This window comes from Rhamphochromis longiceps, linkage group LG7 (assembly GCF_057381845.1).
Source record: "Rhamphochromis longiceps isolate RC_006_pf linkage group LG7, R_longiceps_female_GT1.1, whole genome shotgun sequence".
Taxonomy (NCBI): Eukaryota; Metazoa; Chordata; class Actinopteri; order Cichliformes; family Cichlidae; genus Rhamphochromis; species Rhamphochromis longiceps.
This window is the reverse complement of record NC_140563.1, coordinates 13,805,636-13,825,516: the sequence shown is the minus strand read 5'-3', so window position 1 is coordinate 13,825,516 and position 19,881 is coordinate 13,805,636. Positions and strand designations below refer to the sequence as shown.

Sequence of the window (19,881 nt, the reverse complement as noted above, 5' to 3'; positions counted from 1 at the left end):
ACTCAAACAAAAAATAGTCCAATAAAACGTACAGAGAAAAGAGCACAACTACACAATTTTTTAAAAAAATATTGTTGCAAAAAAGAGGAAGGTCATTTTTGTCCAGATGCCATCCTTCTAAAGTCATCAAGAGTGCTTTGATGAATGATTGTTCGATAACAATTTTGAACATATCCTGCCACTCATCTCAGTTTTTTTTTTATCCTTTGTAGCTGTTACAGCCACTAAGTTGAGAAGTAATTACCTGGACTATGAGGTGTTACAGTGGTAAAGTGATGTTTGATAATTCAGCATTAATAATTTGTTCGTACCATAAGATAAAGTCACTTCAGAGCTGCTTCTTTTTAATTCACTTGAACTCTGAGTCAATTGTTTGACAGTACATTACTTCATTGAAGTAGCCATTTGTATTCTGAACTTTTGCTTGCTTGTAAGTAAAGGGTTTGAGTAGTCTCTCTACTGCATTGCATGCATCAGTATAAAATGATATGTTTTCCCAAGTGTAATGTAAAGTCCTCTGATATCTCAGAGGATTGTCTGCACAGAAAGCAAAGTGCATCCACGCGCAGTGGCTTTTCTCTTCCTTGCTCCCCGCGTCTGCTTCACACACCACTTACCCTGCGACATTTGGGACGAGTTTCTCACTGCTTGGCTTCTCACATCTTGGACACTGACACAAAATAAATGAAGACACAAAGAAGACACAAGGTTCAGAGTTGGAAGGGGTTGGTGGCTGAGGTGTGAAACTATTGGGGTGTAAAATTGCCCTGGCAGCCGCACTGTTGTTTCAGCATTTCATGGTGAGCTGCTCAGCTAGACTTTACTTGACTTTTCTGCCTCCTTCGATCCACCTCCTTTTATTTGTGTTTCTGTCCACACTATACCTTTGCTTAATTTGTCCACAGCACTGTAGCTGTACAACTAAAATACAGAAATGAACACATGGCTTGGCTGGGCCGCCAGGCAGAGAGCAGCTGAATATTACAGTGGTTCAGTTTTGTTCTCCACTGGAGAATGATCCTGGTGAGAGAGCAGACGGTTCAACAGGCTAATATTCACACATTAATTTGCCCAAAGATGTCCAACTGTTCTCCAATAGATCTCATTACGTGCAATCAGTCACAGGCTGGCTAATTGTCTGTGTGGTGTAGGAAAGCTTTACTGGTGCATATAGGAATGACTGGTGCTTCCTCCTGGTGGCGGCAGGAGGCCATGCCCAGGCTGTGAAGAGAGAACAGACGTGGTGCAGAGGGCACTGCAAAACATTTGGCTGTCAGTATGATGCCTAGGGTTTGTTATTAAAAGCATAGGGCGAAACACAGAAACTATTCTGAGCAGCAGGCAAAGCTATGTGACATCAGGCACATTGTTATTTTGCTTCATTAAGTGATGTTGTTTCACTAATTAGTTTTCTTGCCTAAAGCTTGTAATTGGTGACATGTTTATGACTGTATGTGCCATGCCTGTTATGTGAGGAACCCAAACATGATTAATTACCAAAAAAAAAAAAAAGTTTGACATTAGAATAAGCACAAGAAAAACGACGTTGTAATTGCTATACGCTGTACTCCATTATCTATATTAGTGCAGTGCCTGCTGTCAGAGACATTTTAGCGTCAGCAGAGGCAGATGTCATAATCAGTGGAGATTTATTTAGAAACTGTGTTATCCGAATTGAGGACATCATTATGAAGAATGTCACATCATCTGTGCGGTCACAAATCAAGCAAAAGACCCTACGATGCAATCACATTGTCGCATCATGCCATACATTTGCATGTGACAATTATGCTTAGTATCAGAGGCGACGTGATGACTCTAACCTTCTAGAAGCTGTCCCTGCCACTCAGCAGCTATCCCTGTAATGCCTTCAAGCAATCTTTTACAAGACTAAGCCACCCAAGTCTCCCAATTTAGTGAGGCTAGAGCCATAACTGCAATAGATGGGTCAATGAGATATAAAAAAACCTCATATACAATCACCAGTCAAATTTTTTTCAGCAGGTTCTATTATTACTATGCATGCAGAGTTTCACGGCATTACTGCCTCATTTACAGCCCAACATAGAGTGCCAACATGATCATCCAAGCAGAGCAAAGCATTAAGCCAATAAAAAAATAGTTCATTTACCCATATCTTTACTATAATAAATAGACACACCTGCCACCACACAGCTAAAACGATCCTCAACCTCATCTGTGTGTGTTTTCATTATAAAGCAGGTGATTGGCTCTTTGTAGGGAGCAGTGGAAAGCCGCTGTCTCCCATAGATTTCTTATTCACGGGCCTTTAAGTGCTACGTCTGCCTAAAAATCCGGAGAACAGGAGCACATAGCCAAAATCAAAGCACTTATCAAAAAACGGTCCCTAAACTCAGCAATGTACTTGCTTTGGTTTCTAGCAATACAGCCAGCAAATCGATGAATAGAGAGTCCTCGATCTGATAGTCACCAGTGCTTTGCTCAGTGGTGCAGTGGTTAGCACTGTCTCATAGCTAAGAAGGTTTTGGGCAAAAACCTGCGCACTGGGTTGTGCAGTGTCAGCCTTCTACAGCCTTCAGGTATCTTTGCATCAGCAAAGTTAGATATCACACTCATTGGAAGTTTATTCCAACTAACCATGTTATCTGAACTGTGACATTGTTATGAGGCCACAGAGGAGTGTGGCATAATCTGTGCGGTCACATATCAACCATAATGGCCTATTCCCACTGAACGCATCATTTGTCACATAAAATTATGGGCAAATTTAAACCTGCTGGAGCCAGCGAGACCCTTCCTGCATTCATCCTCTATGGAAGTGGGGTCCACTTTCAGGAGCATGTTTGTGAATGGTTTAAACTTGTGTCACCTGTGACATCATGCGTCAGGTCAGAGGTGGCTAAACCCTAAGGTCAGACCACAGCTCATCTACATGACCTCAAGCTCTTGCAGTGCTCCTACTCCTGCTCCCAGCAGTACACCCGCTAAATATGATGTAGATCATTTGGTGAAATATGTGAAGGACAGACAGACAGGGGTTTCTTGATTTATTAGTGAGATGTGATGATTATGTTTACTCACATTAGTTTCACATTTTCTGCTCTTTCTTTGAACCACTTCTGAACAGATGGCTGGAGTGACTGTGCTGCTCTCCTCCCTTGTGAGTCTGATTTTAGATTCATAAAGCCAACGTTAGACTAGATTAGTTTCTCTGATGTCTATAAAGCAATTTCTCATTATTGCCCGTGGTTGAAAGTGGGATGGGAGTACACAGGGCAGTGTTTGTCTGCTCCGACAGGCTGCGAAAAATCTTTGTGCCTAGAGTGAAAGAAATAAAAGTATGAGGACAGGCTCCCTCCAACGGGCTGAGTCTGGTGTTGGCATGCCCTGCGGTAAGGCAAGGTTATTCAGATGAAAGATGGTGTTGAGATTAGTGAGCCCTGCCTGAGCGCATGGACGTCCAGCATTCCGCACTGCGTGATTTATGAGAACCATGATATCAGCAGTCGCCACATGAATAAACCATGTGGGCAGAATTAAGCTTCTGTTAAACGACGCACAGCATTTTCCCAGGTGCTTCACCAGCCAAAGTGAAATCACATTCGTGGATGTTGTTGTTGCTACATGAGACTTTAAAAGCAGAGGATGTTTTAATTTTTCCTCTCTCTTTCCCAGTAATTCCCATGGCTTCGGCAACACTTCCAGGTAATTGTTTTGAGCTTATTAATAGTTTGTAGAGCCCCTTGGCATGAAGGCTTGACGTAAGGCAACGTAACTAAGCTCTCATTATCTATTCAATACCAGAATAAATGCATATATTGATATATTTAAACTGTCCTCCTGCGGCTAATGGTTCTTTCATTACAGTCATTTAGCGTGTCAGATACTTACCCCAAGATGAGCTCTTCAGATTGTGTGTTTTCTATAGGCTAAAATATTTGCTGCCATACAATTGAATTTCTCAGCTTGAATAACTGCATTAAAATTCGGAATTCAAATCACTTGATTGGACTTTTCTGATCAAAAATCTGGAACAAAAACAAGTTTCAACCATAACAAACACTAACAAGTTGAAAATGAAAGTTTAACAGTCCAATTAAATAATTAATAGCAATTAATGTAATTACTGAAAATCGTTAAACTGGAGAAGCTACTTTGCACATAACAATTTTTAATCTTTTTTTTTTTAAACTAAAACAATAACACAAGCAACATCACGTTGGGGTTGAAAGTCACATATTTAAGAGAAGAACTGCACTGCAAACCCAGGATGTCAAGTCTGCAAGATGTGGGAGGGGTAGTAGTAAATGCCAGCACTAAAGGGAAGGGCTTTTGATCCATACTAAGGAGTATATGTATAGTTATCCTCACTTATGGCTCTTTCTCCCAACCTGTTGTGCTTTGTGGAAGCACAAATATACTACAGTACCTCTTTAAACTTAGGCTGAAATAATGTTTGGACAGATAATTTGTTATTTTCCTTATCTACGTGTGGATTTGAAATAATAAAAAAAGTCTGAAATAAAGTGAGAAACAAAAAACTCATTTGAGGATGCGAATCAGGCTAATCTCAATAAGACTGATTGTGCCAATTTTTAAGATAAAGTCCGCTGAAAATAAAATGGCTGCTTTTGTCTATCTTTTGTTTTTTAAATACACTACTTCGCCAGAGGCACAATGTACAGTGAGGTGCTGCGGCAGCAAGAAGCAGCAGTTTTTCGTGGGAAACTACATACATATTAATGCATATTAATAATAGGAATATTGCGCGTCTGTCTTCCTGTCCATCTTCACTCACTGATTGAAAAATCTTATTCAAATGCCTATAGCTAAAGCAGGGGGAACTATTCTTTTCTGGCCTGTATAAAATAATCTGAACACAGTATGCCCTCTGTCCTCAGAAATGAGTTGAACTGCTAATGTCCATAACCATAACTAAGCAGTATTATGGCGAGTATCCAGCCTGAGATTGAGAGATTGTGAAATTAATCCTTGGCTGGATCATGTCAAGCTGGCATTCCTAATCACTGAAGTGTAATAAATAGAGAAGTACCCTAGAGAGAGAGATCAGGTATAAGGCATTGCTGCCTTGGCTCCACTTCATCCTGTCAGCATTACTGAGATTCCCATAAATGCAGCGACAAACACTCTCTCGGGCTTTATGACTTCAGTACTCTTGCCATGCTAGTGCATGCACTTAGTCTCTTTAAAGTGATTTGTGTATAGAGAGGAACAGAACAAGTAATGTGAAGCAACAAAAAAAACAAACAAAAAAAAATACGTAAGTAAAAATACAAAAATGTAAAAATCACCAGCATTCAAACGTGCAATCAAGTCACTCCTGTTATTAGGAAACTATTCTTAAACATAAGCACTCATTATGTTGGTCCTGTTGGAAGCAAAACTGTTATTATACTAATATTATTTGATATTATTAATAGGTATATGATACGGGAAACAGTATTTTAGTCTCATGATTTGAGGCGGAGGCAAGTTTGAAATAAAAAACTGTTAAATCTATAGCAATTTAGGTCACAGACAAAAAATATGTAGAAAACATAAAGATGTCACAAATTTAGTCAGCAAAGTAACTACTACCTGTAGCACTTTATATATTAATAATGTCACACTCTGATGCCAATCATAGTCTTAATAATATATCTGTATTTATAAATAGCACACTAAGGAGGAGTAATGCTATATAAATGATGAATTAAGCACTTACTAATACCTTAATAATGCTTAATAGTGTGACATTATTATAACGTGCTACCAAAAGTATTTATAATAATTTAACTTTGAATATAATTGATTATAAAGTAGCAAATGCTCAAAAATAAAGCACCAGTACCCTCAGATTATAGTTACTATTGGTTCTCATTAGAACACTCATAAAGCTTTGAAATATACATACAAATATACAACTCATAAGCAGATTTTAGAACCTAGTTTTTGTAGTTTTGTTGTACCTGCAGAGAAACCATCTCTTTCTGGCCTCTTAACACTCAGGTATTTGGCTGAAACCAGGGGAACCAGAGCGTACAGTGTGCCACACTGTGGCCTCTGTAATGAGGCCTGACTCCTAATGACTCACAGCCCCCAGCAAGAGATAGAGGTGGCCAGCAGTGGGGCTTATCTCATTGGCACTCTGTGCTGCGTGGTTACTGCTGTAACCTTTAGATCACTTCAGATTAGGCTGCTGCGGGAATCCTTCAGTAGTTATTACAAAACAGATTGAGCGGCTGGAAGAATTCTCATAAAAGTTGTATACGAGCCCTCCGCTTGAAGTTGTGATAATAGGCTGATTGTGCAAAGACATGTTACAGGCTGAAGCTCGTGACTGATCGGCGTTCTCTAACGCTGCCTCAGATAAGGCTGCGATGCCATTGTTTTTGTTGACTGCTTTTGATTATGTAAATTCACACAAGCTAGCGGAAACAGAGCATTGTGATAAATTTAGCACTAAGAAGGTCCTGAAAGCGGCAGGGGGTCCACAGAGTGGAGGTGAGCTAACTTGTGCTAGTCAGTCATGCCTGCTGAGCATCATTCATGGAAGAGTGCAGGAGTTGGTCAGCCAGGGGACAGGGTGGTTAATTGCACTGCACTTTAATAATTCACACACTGAAGACACATGGCTTTAATCACGCAGACGTCCCCGCTGATAGGCAGTGCAAGGGACAAAGGTGGCTCCGTCTCATCGGACTTAATGTTTCTGCAGGCAGGTGTCCGATGTAAACTGCGGGTGTTCCTGTCAAGATTCAGAAGTCCATATAATCACGTACACACACCTTCACTATACTCTGCCGCTTGTTCTTTGCACTCGTCTAACCTCTGTACCTAAATGATGTTGCTATTTCAGCTGTTTTTTCACTGGGAGCAGCACAGCGGTGGGAAGGTTTCATTGTCACAGTAATCAAAGTGGTGACGAGCAGAAGTGAAATACATTTAGGTCGAGTGAGGTCTCTGGAGAGCATTTTGTTGGTGTAAACACTTTTCTCGTCAAAAAAGAGGGAATCTATTTTCAGGGATTTGAGCAGATACAGTGCGAAGTCATACAGGAGAGCCCCGAGTGATAACCGTCATATTCATCCAGCTTGTCTTTTATTCAGTGCTCTCTGTACGGAGAATCAGCAATGAAGAGAAGTTATTCAACATTAATTAAAGGGCGTGTTGCTTGCCCCCAACAATGCATTCTAATGTTAAAATCCATGTTAAGGGAAATAGCAAACATGTGATTAGGCATTGCAAAATGTTAACTAGGTCTTTGTCCTTGACATTCACATTTTTAATGTCACTAAGCTGTTCCTGACGCATGCTGCGCTGCACACATATATCTCACTGGAGGTAGATTTTGTCCAAATCTAACAGGATTTGCTAGGATTTGGAATTAAATCTCCACGTAGGGTTTGATTTCCAATCAAAATTGGCCACTGCATTTTGTTCTGCCTTTGATGGTTTAAAAAAAAACAAAAAACGATCTCACTTCAGTCATTTTTTTTTTTTTTGCTGCAAAATGAGACTGTTATTTTAAATGTTGCCATAAGAGACAGTCAGCCTGATATCAGTCTGACAGCAACCAAATGGGATCAAGTTGGCTATTACATCCAATCTGTTTTTGATAATACAGCATGTAATTGTGATAAATCATCGAAAATCACACATCTGTTGTTTACATAGATGGAAACTCACAAATAACAGAAATGTACATTTAACTGTTACATTTGTGCACAGCAGCCTTCCTGTCCTATAGAAATATAACCGGACTACAACCAGTCCCTACAGCCGAGTCCCCTCAAGTTGGCTCATTGACAAAGACTCATTCAAACTGATGGCAACATGTTGGCTATCTGTCACCTTTTTTAAATTAGAGATTAGTGATTATTTGCAAACCTTCAACAACGTCTCTGAGTGTGACTGCAGTCATCCCAAGTGAGACTGTGACTGTTTGGAGAAAGTTTGCCTCCTCTTAGCCGACCTTGTGATCAATAGTGTGCAACACCATCAACAGTTTGGTGAAAAAATTCAAAACAATCACAAAGTAGCCACGGAGTTTTCTTTTTTGTTCCTTTTATTGTAGATGCAAGATTTCCATCCTATTTTTTACTTGTGTGACTGACCCATTAGCTTGCTCTGAATATAGGCATAGCTTTGTCAAGCTAAGTGCACCCAGCTAATTTAATGAAAGCTTACTCAAGCCGGCTTGTTCTTAACATTCCCACAGTATTTTAATTTATTTAATAAAATATCAATATTTGGTGTCTCTGTATCAACATAATATCCATAGACAAAATATTGCAATACTATGCTGTATTGATTATTTTTCCCCACAAACCTAATAATTACGGTGATAATTTTAACCCAATCAAATCAAGCATTCTCTTGATGCTTGTTGTAATAACAGTGGGAGTGCATTGTTTTGTATTTGTTGACCGGCTGTATAATTGTGCTGCAGATTTAAAATTGCTTCAGACTAGCATAGTCTGACTTAATGTTCAGCAGACGTAATAAGGGGACCTACAGTAATTCTTTAGTCTTCCCTCTCATCGCCGGGCCTTGGAAACTATTTACATGAATAAGAAATGATGTTAAAGTATTTATTAAGCCTTTATTTTGTTGTGGCTGTGTTTGCATCTTAATTTAGAATTCATAGCAAATGAAGGACGAAAAAATCTCAAACCTACACTCTGACCTCCCAGCGAAAGCCATGTAATGAGAAAAATGATAAACACATGAATGTTCTCCAAATTATTGCAATAAACCTTGTGTAGGCTTTGTTAATGATCACAGTTAATGTGATCTTGTCACATTGTGGACAAACCACTCACAGAGTTTGAAACGTGAAGAGAGTTCATTGTATTAGCCCCTCTTGAGTTAATGCAGGCTTTTATTCCTGTGGGTAAGTTAGTGTGGATGTGGATACCAGGTAGGTGGAAATGAGAACCGTGTGCTCGAATGTGGAGGCTGCGCAGCGTAAACTGGCCTTTCAAGAGCAGCTTTTGTTGAACTATATGCCTGTTGAGACTCTTGATCCCATAAGAAATTTATGAGTTTGTGTGCGTGCGTCCATGTGAGAGCGAGCAAGGAAGCATGTGTCTTCTGTGTGTCATCATAAGCTCATTATTTTTCTTCTCTCCCACAGATCTGCGACCTGTCATCACCTCACCCAGCAAGTGTATGTGTGCGCACTGGCACTTCTGTGTTTTTTCTGCTTCCAGAGCCCCCTCAGCAGCCACCGAAAACACCCAGAGACCACAGGCTGCAAGATTAGGTGAGCTTTAGGCCACACGCCTCTGGCTATTAGATCTGTCACTGTCTCCTCATTTGAGGGCACTGTGGCACTTAATTTGCTTGCAGACCACACTCTAAAGCTTACTAATAGTCATTGATTTGTTTAATCTTGCCAAATATTTAGGATAATCCCAATTTTATTACCTCTTAACCCCCTTTCAGACTAGTGATTGAGAACAATAAAAAAAAAATAAAAAAAATATTGAGCTTGTCCACAGTCATTCAGATTAAATGGCAGAGGAAGATGGTCTAATCAAAGAAACAGTAAAAGCTTTCTGGTTCATCAAGCAGTGTCCCTGTAGTAGCGTATAACCCGACTGTTTCAGAGCAGCGCTTGAATATGAGAGCAGCTGTAGCCCATAACACATGTGTATCTTGATTAATCATCGTGTTAAGGAAATGAACATGACTTTAACCTCTGCCTGTTCAGATGAACTGCTGCTCAGAGGAAGTGGAGCTCTGATTGATTTTCTTTCACATGTGAGTGAACTACATGCATCTATCAATGCAGAAGATTAGCTGAACATGTGAATTTGTGCGTTATTGGATATAGTCACTCTGAAGTATTGAACACATCCCCATAACACGGCAAACCACATGCAGAGCACACGCAGCCCACACATGGATGTATTACTACATGTTGAGTTGTACAAAGACGCATCATGATGAATTTATTACAATTCATTATTTTTGCTCAAAATGCCACGCTGTAACATTTTCCGTGTACTTCGTACTTGTGTATTTTATTACTACTGTGCAAAACTGAAATTTGCTGTGTTAGTCATGCACGTGTTATACCTGGACTTCTATACCTAATCTGTCATTGTCACTTTTGTTGATGATATGTGCTCTTCTTCTGCCTAATGAAAAATCCTGATTGGGTAAACAGCCTGTCTGTCTCTGTCACTGGGTGGTTTCATTTCTGTAGATATTAGAGCCATAGATAACTTAGCCCAATATTCTGCTTGAGCCACATTTAAATATTTTATTATGATCTTCTATTTGCACCAATTGTAATGGTTGATCTTGATTATGTAAATTTATTTTGTGATTTAGGATATTATACTCCATTAATTCGTCTGGCTGTTGTGAATCTGTTCTGTTTAGGCAGATGTAGTAGATTGGTGGGCCAGCACATGCATCTTAGAAGGTCATCAAGGACATGGAGCAATAGTTTTCTGACTGTCACAGTTTACCAACAAAGCTATGCAAAGCAGAGGGTCTGCACATGGAAATTAGCCCAAGGCTATAATCTGGCATATTTACATTTGTTAAAATGTTCATTAATATGTATTGCCCCTCTTTCTAAAAAATAAATAAATAAAAAATATATATAACCAGAATTCCATTTTCTTATGTGTGGAATAAAAAGGTTTTTTTTCCTGTTTTTGTTTCTGAATGGCATGCAAGCTGCCTCCTAGAAAACACAAGTGAGACACTTTACGTCTATACAGAAGGTCCAAAGGTTGCTGCTACAGTAGGTGTCCATTGAACACACAGTGTTTTCAAGGTGAAAACTACTTAAATAAAATAGTTTGGTGTGTTTTTTATGGGAAATAAACTAAGAAAATGCACCACTATATGGGGACTATAGCTAACGGCTGGTCAGCTTAGCTTAGCACAGTTGAGTCTTACTCTATGGCAGAGTTACCACTAAAGGGTTTGAAAAAATAATGATATTTAAAAATTTAGGTTTCGTGTCCTTTTAAGTACCTCAGAGGACAAAGTGCTATGGTGTATTTGAGAGTTAAATAGTCCAGTTAAGTCAAACTTCAAGTCCCACAAAACAATAGTATCCCAGATATATTGTATATTTAGTCAATAGCCATATCCATGGTAACCATCCATATGCAGTAGAGATTCACCAGTTGTACGTTTTTGATTGAAATTTCTGATTTATTTATTTTTTTACATGCTTACACTGACTTTTTGCCAATTGCAATTTTTTTTCTAAGAATGACAAATGAGAGCATATACAAACAAAAAAAACGACTTTTCTTCAGTGTAAAATATTATTCACATAATAAAATAAATTATTAAACTTTACATTTCCCCCAAAACTACAGAAAGAAACAGAATCTTCTCTTCTTTAAACAATTTCCAAAACAATTCTCTGCTACTGAAAAAAGGTATAAATAATTAAGTCAACGTGAGTTGTTGTACACGAATATTCACCTGATATATTTTTACCTCAAACAAAAGCAGGTGCAACAAGTTTGTATAACAAAACAAATTGCACTTACATATTTTTCCAATTTGTTTAAATTCACCAGACACCAACCCTTTTTTCTTTTTTTTCATCCATCATTTTCCTCATAACTTCTTTGATCATTTTGCTAATACCGAGGCTGCTGACTTGCAGCTGCCTCGGTGCTCTTTCCCTTTGTTAGCTATGTCCATGTTAATCTGGGTGAGGGTGATTTAAGTGTCTGATTAGGTTGTTTGATATAAAAACTTTTTCACAGTTATCCCCCATGGTTTACTTTGGGGAACTTTGTGTCGCCACTCATGCATCTCTAATGTCTACCATTATAAAACAAGAGTCCCAAAAAGTGAGGACACTTACAAATAGAAAGGTCTGAACAGCTGTGATCGAGCTCAACATTAAACCTGGTGTCATTGTCCAAAAACCTACAGACCAACTGCACAGCCTATTGCTAACCTTTTGATTCCCAACCTCTAAATACTGTTATTTTTTGATGCTTATATTGTACCCTTGATTATTCCACCTGAGATAACTGCTAGACAATCACAATACTGGAGTATTCAGAGTATTGATGAATCAATTGGAGAGTTTACGCTTGTGTTTGTCATCAAAAGCATTTGAACCTGGAAATTGCAATTACATCAGCCTTACCGAACAAACTGGCACAATATAATACAAACAAGTTTATTAATCCCACTAGGGGCAATTAGCTTCAAGCAGCTTGTTATACACAAAACACATTAACATACAAACAAGCAAATGAAGCTTAATGTGATAAACCTCTCAGGAATAAAATAAGCCAGTTTTTAAAAGGTCAAACTATTCCTTTAAATGTAATGAAATTATCATCTACCACCCAACTGTCTACATTTCCTCCCTGTTTCCTTCTTAGAGTGAAGGATGGGGTCATCAGTTCCTCTGCTGGCCTCGCTCCTTGCGCTCACCACCAGTGCATTGAGTCTCAACCCAGATGACCCCAATGTCTGCAGCCACTGGGAGAGGTAAGCACATTCCCTTGTATTTAATCGTCTGAAAACGCTGATTCGTATGAGTGACGTTGTCACTTCTGAAACTTTTTCAGTATATCTTCTCTTAACCAAAGTTCTGATCTATTGTCAAAGTCCATACAGCAGTATTGATCTCACAGCGGCTCAAGTTGCCAAGCTTGGAGAGATGGGAGGTGCTGCTGCTTCAAATGAAATACACAGGCAGATTGATCAGTGTACTCTCATCCCAATCAATCGCGAATGCCACAGAGCCTGAATAATTATTAGCTTTGCTGGGCAGTGTCACTTATGAGAAATAAGCAGGAATAATTTCTGTCTGTGGCGCAAAGGGGAGGAAAGAAAGCTGTGAAGATATATTATCTGGATTATTGCCTGACCAAGGTGAGGGTACTTTGTGGTTCCACCTTGTTGGCATCGAAATGGATTCCCTAAGTGGGCAGTATGGTTATGGCTTTTAGGTCCTCCAATATCCGCAGACCATATATCATAAATATCAACTATTTTTTAGCGTTTTCATACCCTTTATTTTAAAGTCAAAGCTTCACTATGCAGGAAAACGACACTGTGTTGAAAATGGGATCAGTGACTTTCTGATTCTTAATAACTAGCATTTTATTGCTATAGCTGGTAAAACCTGACCCAGTTTAATAGGGTTAGGGTAGGGTTAGGTCTAAGTGATTTAAAAAATGATTTTTTTGTGATGATTCACAAAAAAGAAAAATAAACAAAGTTTGGCTGCTCAAATATTTAAAATGTTTGACTTCCCTCTAATATTTTTTAAATAATGCCACCTTTCACCATTTTTTTCTAAAATTGTTATTTAAGTCAAACCATGTAAAAAATTCAAAGGGTAAATTTCTCCTAGGTAGAGCTTATTACAACACTCAGACATTTAATAGATGACAAGAAGCCGAGACTAATGGCTGCTTTTCTTTGTGCCTGTGGCAGGGACTGAAAGCCAAAATTATTGGAGACTATAGGACCGGCATTTCAAGATTTTAACAGGCGCTTGTTTACATTTAAGATCTTAAACAGAAACCATGCTGAAAATTCTAGGAGTCAAATAAATGTAAAAAGTAAAGAGCACAGCATCCGAATCTAAAATTTAGAGGAGAATACATTTTAAATCTCTACCACAATTTAAAGGGGTAGAAATAATAAGCCAGAGTACAAGAAAGTATGGTACAGTCCTTTTTTCTGCAACTGGTGTCCTTAAACATTTGTCTTTCAGCTATGCGGTGACTGTCCAGGAATCCTATGCTCACCCATTCGACCAGATCTATTACACTAGATGCACAGACATCCTCAACTGGTTTAAATGCACAAAGCACAGGTGAGTTTGTAGGTCTCAGAATTTGTTTCCTTATTATATTTTACTTGTTTTTTTGTTTTTTGTTATAAGTAGCACGACCTTTACTGTACCCCCAGAGGATGCCAGTGACTGTAATTGTGTTGTTTTGAAGACGTTATGTTTTAATTGCTTCATCAAGGTTGATAGCTCCATCAACTAAATGAGTAAATAGAGACCTCCTACAAGCGGATTTTTATTTGGGGGTAAAATTCCACTTAAGAATGATTTTTCTGTGCGTACTTTGATAAAATGACAAATAACAACAAAACATTAAGTTACTGTTTCGAGTTTGTTTGTTTCCTGTCCTTCAGAAAGGATCACTCTTTACCTCACGTAGCTGTCCCTGTGTGTCTGCTTTTTCAGGATCAGCTATAAGACAGCTTACCGGCGGGGAGTGAGGACCATGTATAGGCGCCGCTCGCAGTGTTGCCCTGGTTACTTTGAAAGCGGAGACTTGTGTGTTCGTGAGTGCACCTTTTTTTAATTCCTAAGTCTTTGCTCACGACATTTCAGGTTGTATCTGCAGGAGATTTTAAGAAAATAAAATATTAGGATTGATTTTTAGTCTGAGTGGCTTGCAAGTAAAGACGCAACTTCTATACAGGCCGCTGCTGCCCAAGTCTCCTGTCTGATCCCTCAATAGCAGTCCACTCTTGCCTTCTTTGCTAGCGTGCCACCATGTATAATATGCGGATTAAGTCAATTTAAAATGACTGAGCATGATTTAATAAGGTCACTCACTGTTTTACAACATGGTCTGCTCCCTGCTTTGCTCTTTCTGTTAGAGTAGCTTAATTGAAGTTGTATAACAATGAGAAAAATTAACGAGCCGAGAGCATACTGGTTACAGACCAAGGATGTATAGCACCCACCATAAAACCACAACAGACTTCAATAACTTAAAAGAGCAAGGGCCTTGAAAATTAGGTTGTAACAGTGCGCTTAAAACAGTCATTCACTGTCAATTCAATAGCTTCAATGTATAATTTCACTCGCACGCATTCAACTGAACACTTTTGCAAGCTGTTCACAGTATTTGTTACGCTGACCTCACTGAATATTTCATTTGCCTTAAAAAAGAATTTAATTAAAATTGGTCTTCAATAATAGTTTTCATCATCTTTTGCAACATAAGCTAGCTTCTGATATAGTAACCCCACCGTGTGCTCTTTGACCACAGCTGAGCTTGTCCTTGTCTAAGCTTTCCTAGCCTCGGGGTAACAGCTCCCCAGGAAGTCAGCCAACAAAGAGTGAGACCCCGTGTGATTATATGGGAGTCTGGAGAAGTGAGGAGCAGACTGATCAATAATGTATTCATTAACCATTTAACTGACAACAGAGACATTTGTTCATTAATAGTCTTTTCAGGGTGTTAACAAGGTGAATCTGCTAACTGCGATGCCGCCTCTTGAATTTGGCTCGTCTTTATCAATAAGCGTGCTTTATTTTTTTGTATAATACAGTATCAGGCCATTGCGGCCTGTGTCAGGTGAATAGAGGAGATTGAGTTGATAGGGGCCAAGAGGGCAGTTTTTGCTTTTTGCTGGCTTTGCAGACTGCTCTCTTTTAATCCTAGCACTCTCACTACTAGGATTAAGAGATTTGTACTCCCCAAGCTGTTTTGCATGCAGTGACAAAAGGGAGCATTATAGAGGAAATCGAACCAAAATTAACTCAAGTCATCTATTTCGAGACATTTTATTGTTTACTGAATGTAAAATATCCCTCCCTTGTGTATTGTTAGTTTAGTGTAGCTTTTCCCCATGAAGTCTGTTTCATTAAGAGTCAGAAAAGCTTCAAGAGGGTTTGCCTTTTAATCCTGCCTCCTTTCTTTTTTTTTGTCATATGGCACCACATCAGCACTCACATTAGCTCCAGTGAGAGGCAGTTAATGAATTTGGGGATGTGGAGCAAGCATTACAGAAACACACAAAATGCTAATGCTTCCGACACTCTTGAAAGATGCCTTTTCTTTGTTTGTTGTTGTGTTTCGTTTTGTCTGTAAGAAGTGATTTTTATTTTTTTAACATTTTGTCAAGGCGCTCTGTGATACGCTGAACTTTGATCTGCTTTTTTCTAATTAGTGCTTGAAGTTTCCAATGAGAGGTGCTTATTATTTCTGTGACCTTTGATCTGTCGTAAGTCATTAGCTTAATATGTAACTAGTCTATGTAGAGGATGTGAGGAACTCATTTCCCACCTAATAAGCATGATTATTACAGTTGTGCAAAGGAAGCAAGATGAGCTCACTAATGACAACAGCTCGTAATATCTTCTGAGGCTGACAGGCTCTGCGGGGCTCTGAGTCTCTCTTTTCGCAAAACATTTAGGCCAGATGACTCCTGCGTGACTCTTGCCTGTCCATTTTAAAAAAGACCTTCGCTGCAGAATTAGTCGGGTTTTGATAAGTTTCACATTTGAGCTTTCACCATCAGTAAGATGATGAGATTTGGCTCCAGAAAGGGATCGTGTGCCTGTGATTTCTTTTTCATTTTTGGCTTTGTTGCATTTTTTTAATGTTTCAAAGACAGTTTTAAAATAAATCGTCTCTGTGCTAGACAGAGGCCCGGAAAAGAAGTTATGCAGGAAGTTTTTTGATAGGTTCTGCTGGCATCTGTCTTAGAATGATTCAACCATCAGCTGCATCACCTCGTTTCAAGCGTTTTCCACTACAAAGCACTACGACTACAAGAATCATAAACACTGGCAAAAAAATGGCACTGGTAGACCCTTTTTTTCCTTTTGGTTACTGCAGGAAAGCTTTCCACAACAGGAAGGGACAGTAAAGATTTATAATATCCAACATTTTAAAAGATTGCGGTTTTCCTGGGTAAAAATATTAAATTTATTAACACTGCATGACAATCACCAATTAGCTCCATTGTTCCCCGTCCTGATAACACCTCTGCATAATGAGTTAGATTAGCCTTTTATCTAGATGAAAGACTCAATTTTCCAACAGATTCCTTAGACATGAGTTAGGCAGAGTGATTCATGAATTTCAATTAAAATGAAAGACCTACCTCCTACTTTATTATGCCATCCCTTCAGTACACCGGTTCAGATCTCAGGAGAAGGGTGCGCTTTATCCTTTCTCCCATATTCAAAACTTCATTTCCATATTTCTTTTTTTTTCTAAAGGATGTGACACATTTGCATTTCCCTGTTCTCGCTGATCAGAATTTGCTGATTGAAACTAAACGAAATCAACTCATCGTGGTGACATTGAATTCGTCTCCTCTTCTCTTTGAATACTCTGCATACTGTGGGCTCATTGATTACAGGTAGTCGATCTCACTACCTTCGTCAGCACAAATGTTGAAGCTCTTCCCCCTTTTCTTTTTGCTGGCTTACTGTAATTAGACAGTTCTCTGCCAGAGTGATGTTCAGAAAATCTGCCCTGAATTATCTTTCAATCTCTGGTTTACCATTTTTGCCGTGGGAGCATTTCTGCGATTAGCGCCAGCTTGTTGCTGTCTGGCGTTCACTCCTATTTCTCCTTTCCTGCTGCATCTTTTGAGTTGGTGGTGGAGCTTAATCGAAGCCTGACTGAGTGATAATCTATAGCGGCACTGTTCAGGCCTGCAGCCAGCTCCTCCTGACCTCTGTGCCTGCAGCATGGGTGCCATAGTGTTGAACACAGGACTTATATTGTTAAGAAAAAAAACTGCTAGATGCTATCCCCTGTCCCTTTTTCACTTTTGACCACATCACAAAAAAATAAGGAACAAAGGAAGCAGAACTTGGAGTGTTGGATGAGCTCTGATCAGTTAAGGGCATGGACTGTCTGCTCTGCCGCCCTTGGATTGCGTATTATCCCTCCACAGGCCATGTTAGAGGACTGCTGATTCCCATCAGGTGGAGTTTCTCTCTCGTCGTGTTTCCTTCCTCAGATAAGAGCCTGTCTGTCTTAACCCTGTTGGCCAGATGACCTTGGCTGCCATATAGTTATTAATGCTAAGTACCTATTTTTGTCATCCTTTTCCTTCTTACTTTGAAACACTGTGGAAAAAATAAATCCACATGGGTCACTTTATTTTCCAGCTCAAAGAAAAAAAAAAATCCAACTCTTGTGAACACACTTGCAAGAATACTAATGCCAGCCCAATCAATTGGGCACTGTGTTGTTCAATATGAATGATCAAGAAAACTGCATACTTAGTAAACACTGCAGTGCCTGGACCTGCTACATTAAAGCATCACTATATGACAAAGCACTGGCTGATCAAATTAGGGAGGATTTACAGCTTGTTCCGTCATGCCTCGACCTGCCGATAGCGAGTCATTGTGGAAAGTAAAGCTACATGATAAACCAAGTGTTGACCAAGGACTTTGGCTGCTAACGAATTGTTTAGCCTATTGTCAAGTAGCTGAGATGGATGTTAAATATGAGTGCCAGAGCTAAGATTCAGTCCTTTGATGGTATTCAGGAGATATTGAGTGTTCAGTTTTATGGGCCATTTTCTTTCAGCTGTTATCTTGGTGCTTTTCATTATGCTGTTTATTAGTGCTTTAATGACGGTTTACACTCTGTGTGTGTGTGTGTGTGTGTGTGTGTGTGTGTGTGTGTGTGTGTGTGTGTGTGTGTGTGTGTGTGTGTGTGTGTGTGTGTGTGTGTGTGTTCCAATGCAATTATAAACTGTGCTGATGAGGAAATGTCTTTGTCTATTTTAGCTCTGTGCACAGAGGAGTGTGTCCACGGTCGCTGCGTGTCTCCCGATACATGCCAGTGCGAGCCCGGATGGGGAGGACTGGACTGCTCCAGTGGTGAGGGCACTTTTCTTTTAATTTTCCAGTTAACCATTTAGACCCATTTATTTCTAAATGGCTTCACAGCCAGTTAGTCCATAAGACTTTGCTCTCAGTGTGTTTTGCCACAATGCCCATCTACCTCAAAGCTGCTCAGCTTTGTATCCTCTCTTCTTAGCAAGCACAGCCAATGGAACAGGTAAGTTACAATGAATTCATTTTCATTTGCTGGAAGTGGAAGCGATTTGCCTGATGAATATAGCGGATGGATGGATGGTTGCATTCCCCCCCCCCCCCTCCCCCCGTGTCTACCAAACTCTCTGTTATGGTCTTAATCATGATTAGACTGATGCCCGTGGCTTGTTCAGTGCGATGATGAATCAGTGCCAAGCTGAAACAAGCCATTGTATTGGTCTTCTATTTACTGGGGTTTCCTCAGCACCCAGAGCTGGATGGGAGGGTGGAGTTAGACATATTCATCCTGCAATCAACTAAATGCTGGAGTGTCACTGAGGCCAGGCAGGAGGGAAGAGTCTATTTTCTCCTTTGTGAAATGTATGCCAGCAGAGAAATGTAGATACAGAAGGCCTTTTATACTTAGGGCAAATATAGCAATAGCCATGGCAACATATCACCATTTCCTGCATCAACATTTCTGACCTCTAATTCTTAACTTCAACTCTCCACTCCCAGTTGCATTTAACCGTTGCATATTTAGGAATGAGTTATGGCAGATAAAATCAAATCAGTAGTGCTATTGTATAGATCTATGAGTTTTCATTAGCAGGAGAGCCATTCGCTGATTAGCAACTGTGTGTAAATCAGCTGCCTGCGCAGCAGCAGTGGCCTATCGGAGGTGGATTCATGGGCATAAATGACAAGCCTGAGCTGTTTGCTGCTGCTGCTGCTCACTCCTACAGACTGGTGAGGGTCCAACAGGGAGGATGTGTGAGGTTCAGGGCCCTCGGGGACTCTTGTCCCACTCTTAGTTGGTTAGGAGTGCAGCCGTGTGTGCGTTTGAGCCTGCAGGCGCTTGGCTAATCCACCTTGTTAAAACAGACTTGATGATTGAGACAGAGGCATTATTCATAACTTTAGATTTCCATACCAGGCATGATTCCAGGTTTTTTCATTTACGAGCTTTCATCTGTCGAAATAAGGAATGTGTGCCAATTTTTAAATTAAATCTGCCCTCTTTTTCCTTCGTGTAAATGGTGCAGCATGGTTTTTTTTTTGTCTTTCACTGTAAATTCTGCATTCGCTCAGCACAGACAGATGAGGCGGTTAGGTAAAAGTCT

The 19,881-nt window shown here is 39.6% G+C and overlaps 1 protein-coding gene across 1 annotated transcript in view; it reads left to right on the top strand.

Moving 5' to 3' along the window:
* The window catches only part of megf11 (multiple EGF-like-domains 11), an 83,630-nt gene that overhangs the window by 7,337 nt on the left and 56,412 nt on the right, over nt 1-19,881 (top strand). Inside the window, exons 2-5 of the mRNA XM_085412292.1 lie at nt 12,369-12,477; nt 13,715-13,816; nt 14,198-14,298; nt 18,509-18,601. Of these exons, the coding sequence (XP_085268418.1) occupies nt 12,377-12,477; nt 13,715-13,816; nt 14,198-14,298; nt 18,509-18,601 (397 nt within the window). The 5' untranslated portion in view covers nt 12,369-12,376. The remainder of the gene's footprint in view (nt 1-12,368; nt 12,478-13,714; nt 13,817-14,197; nt 14,299-18,508; nt 18,602-19,881) is intronic.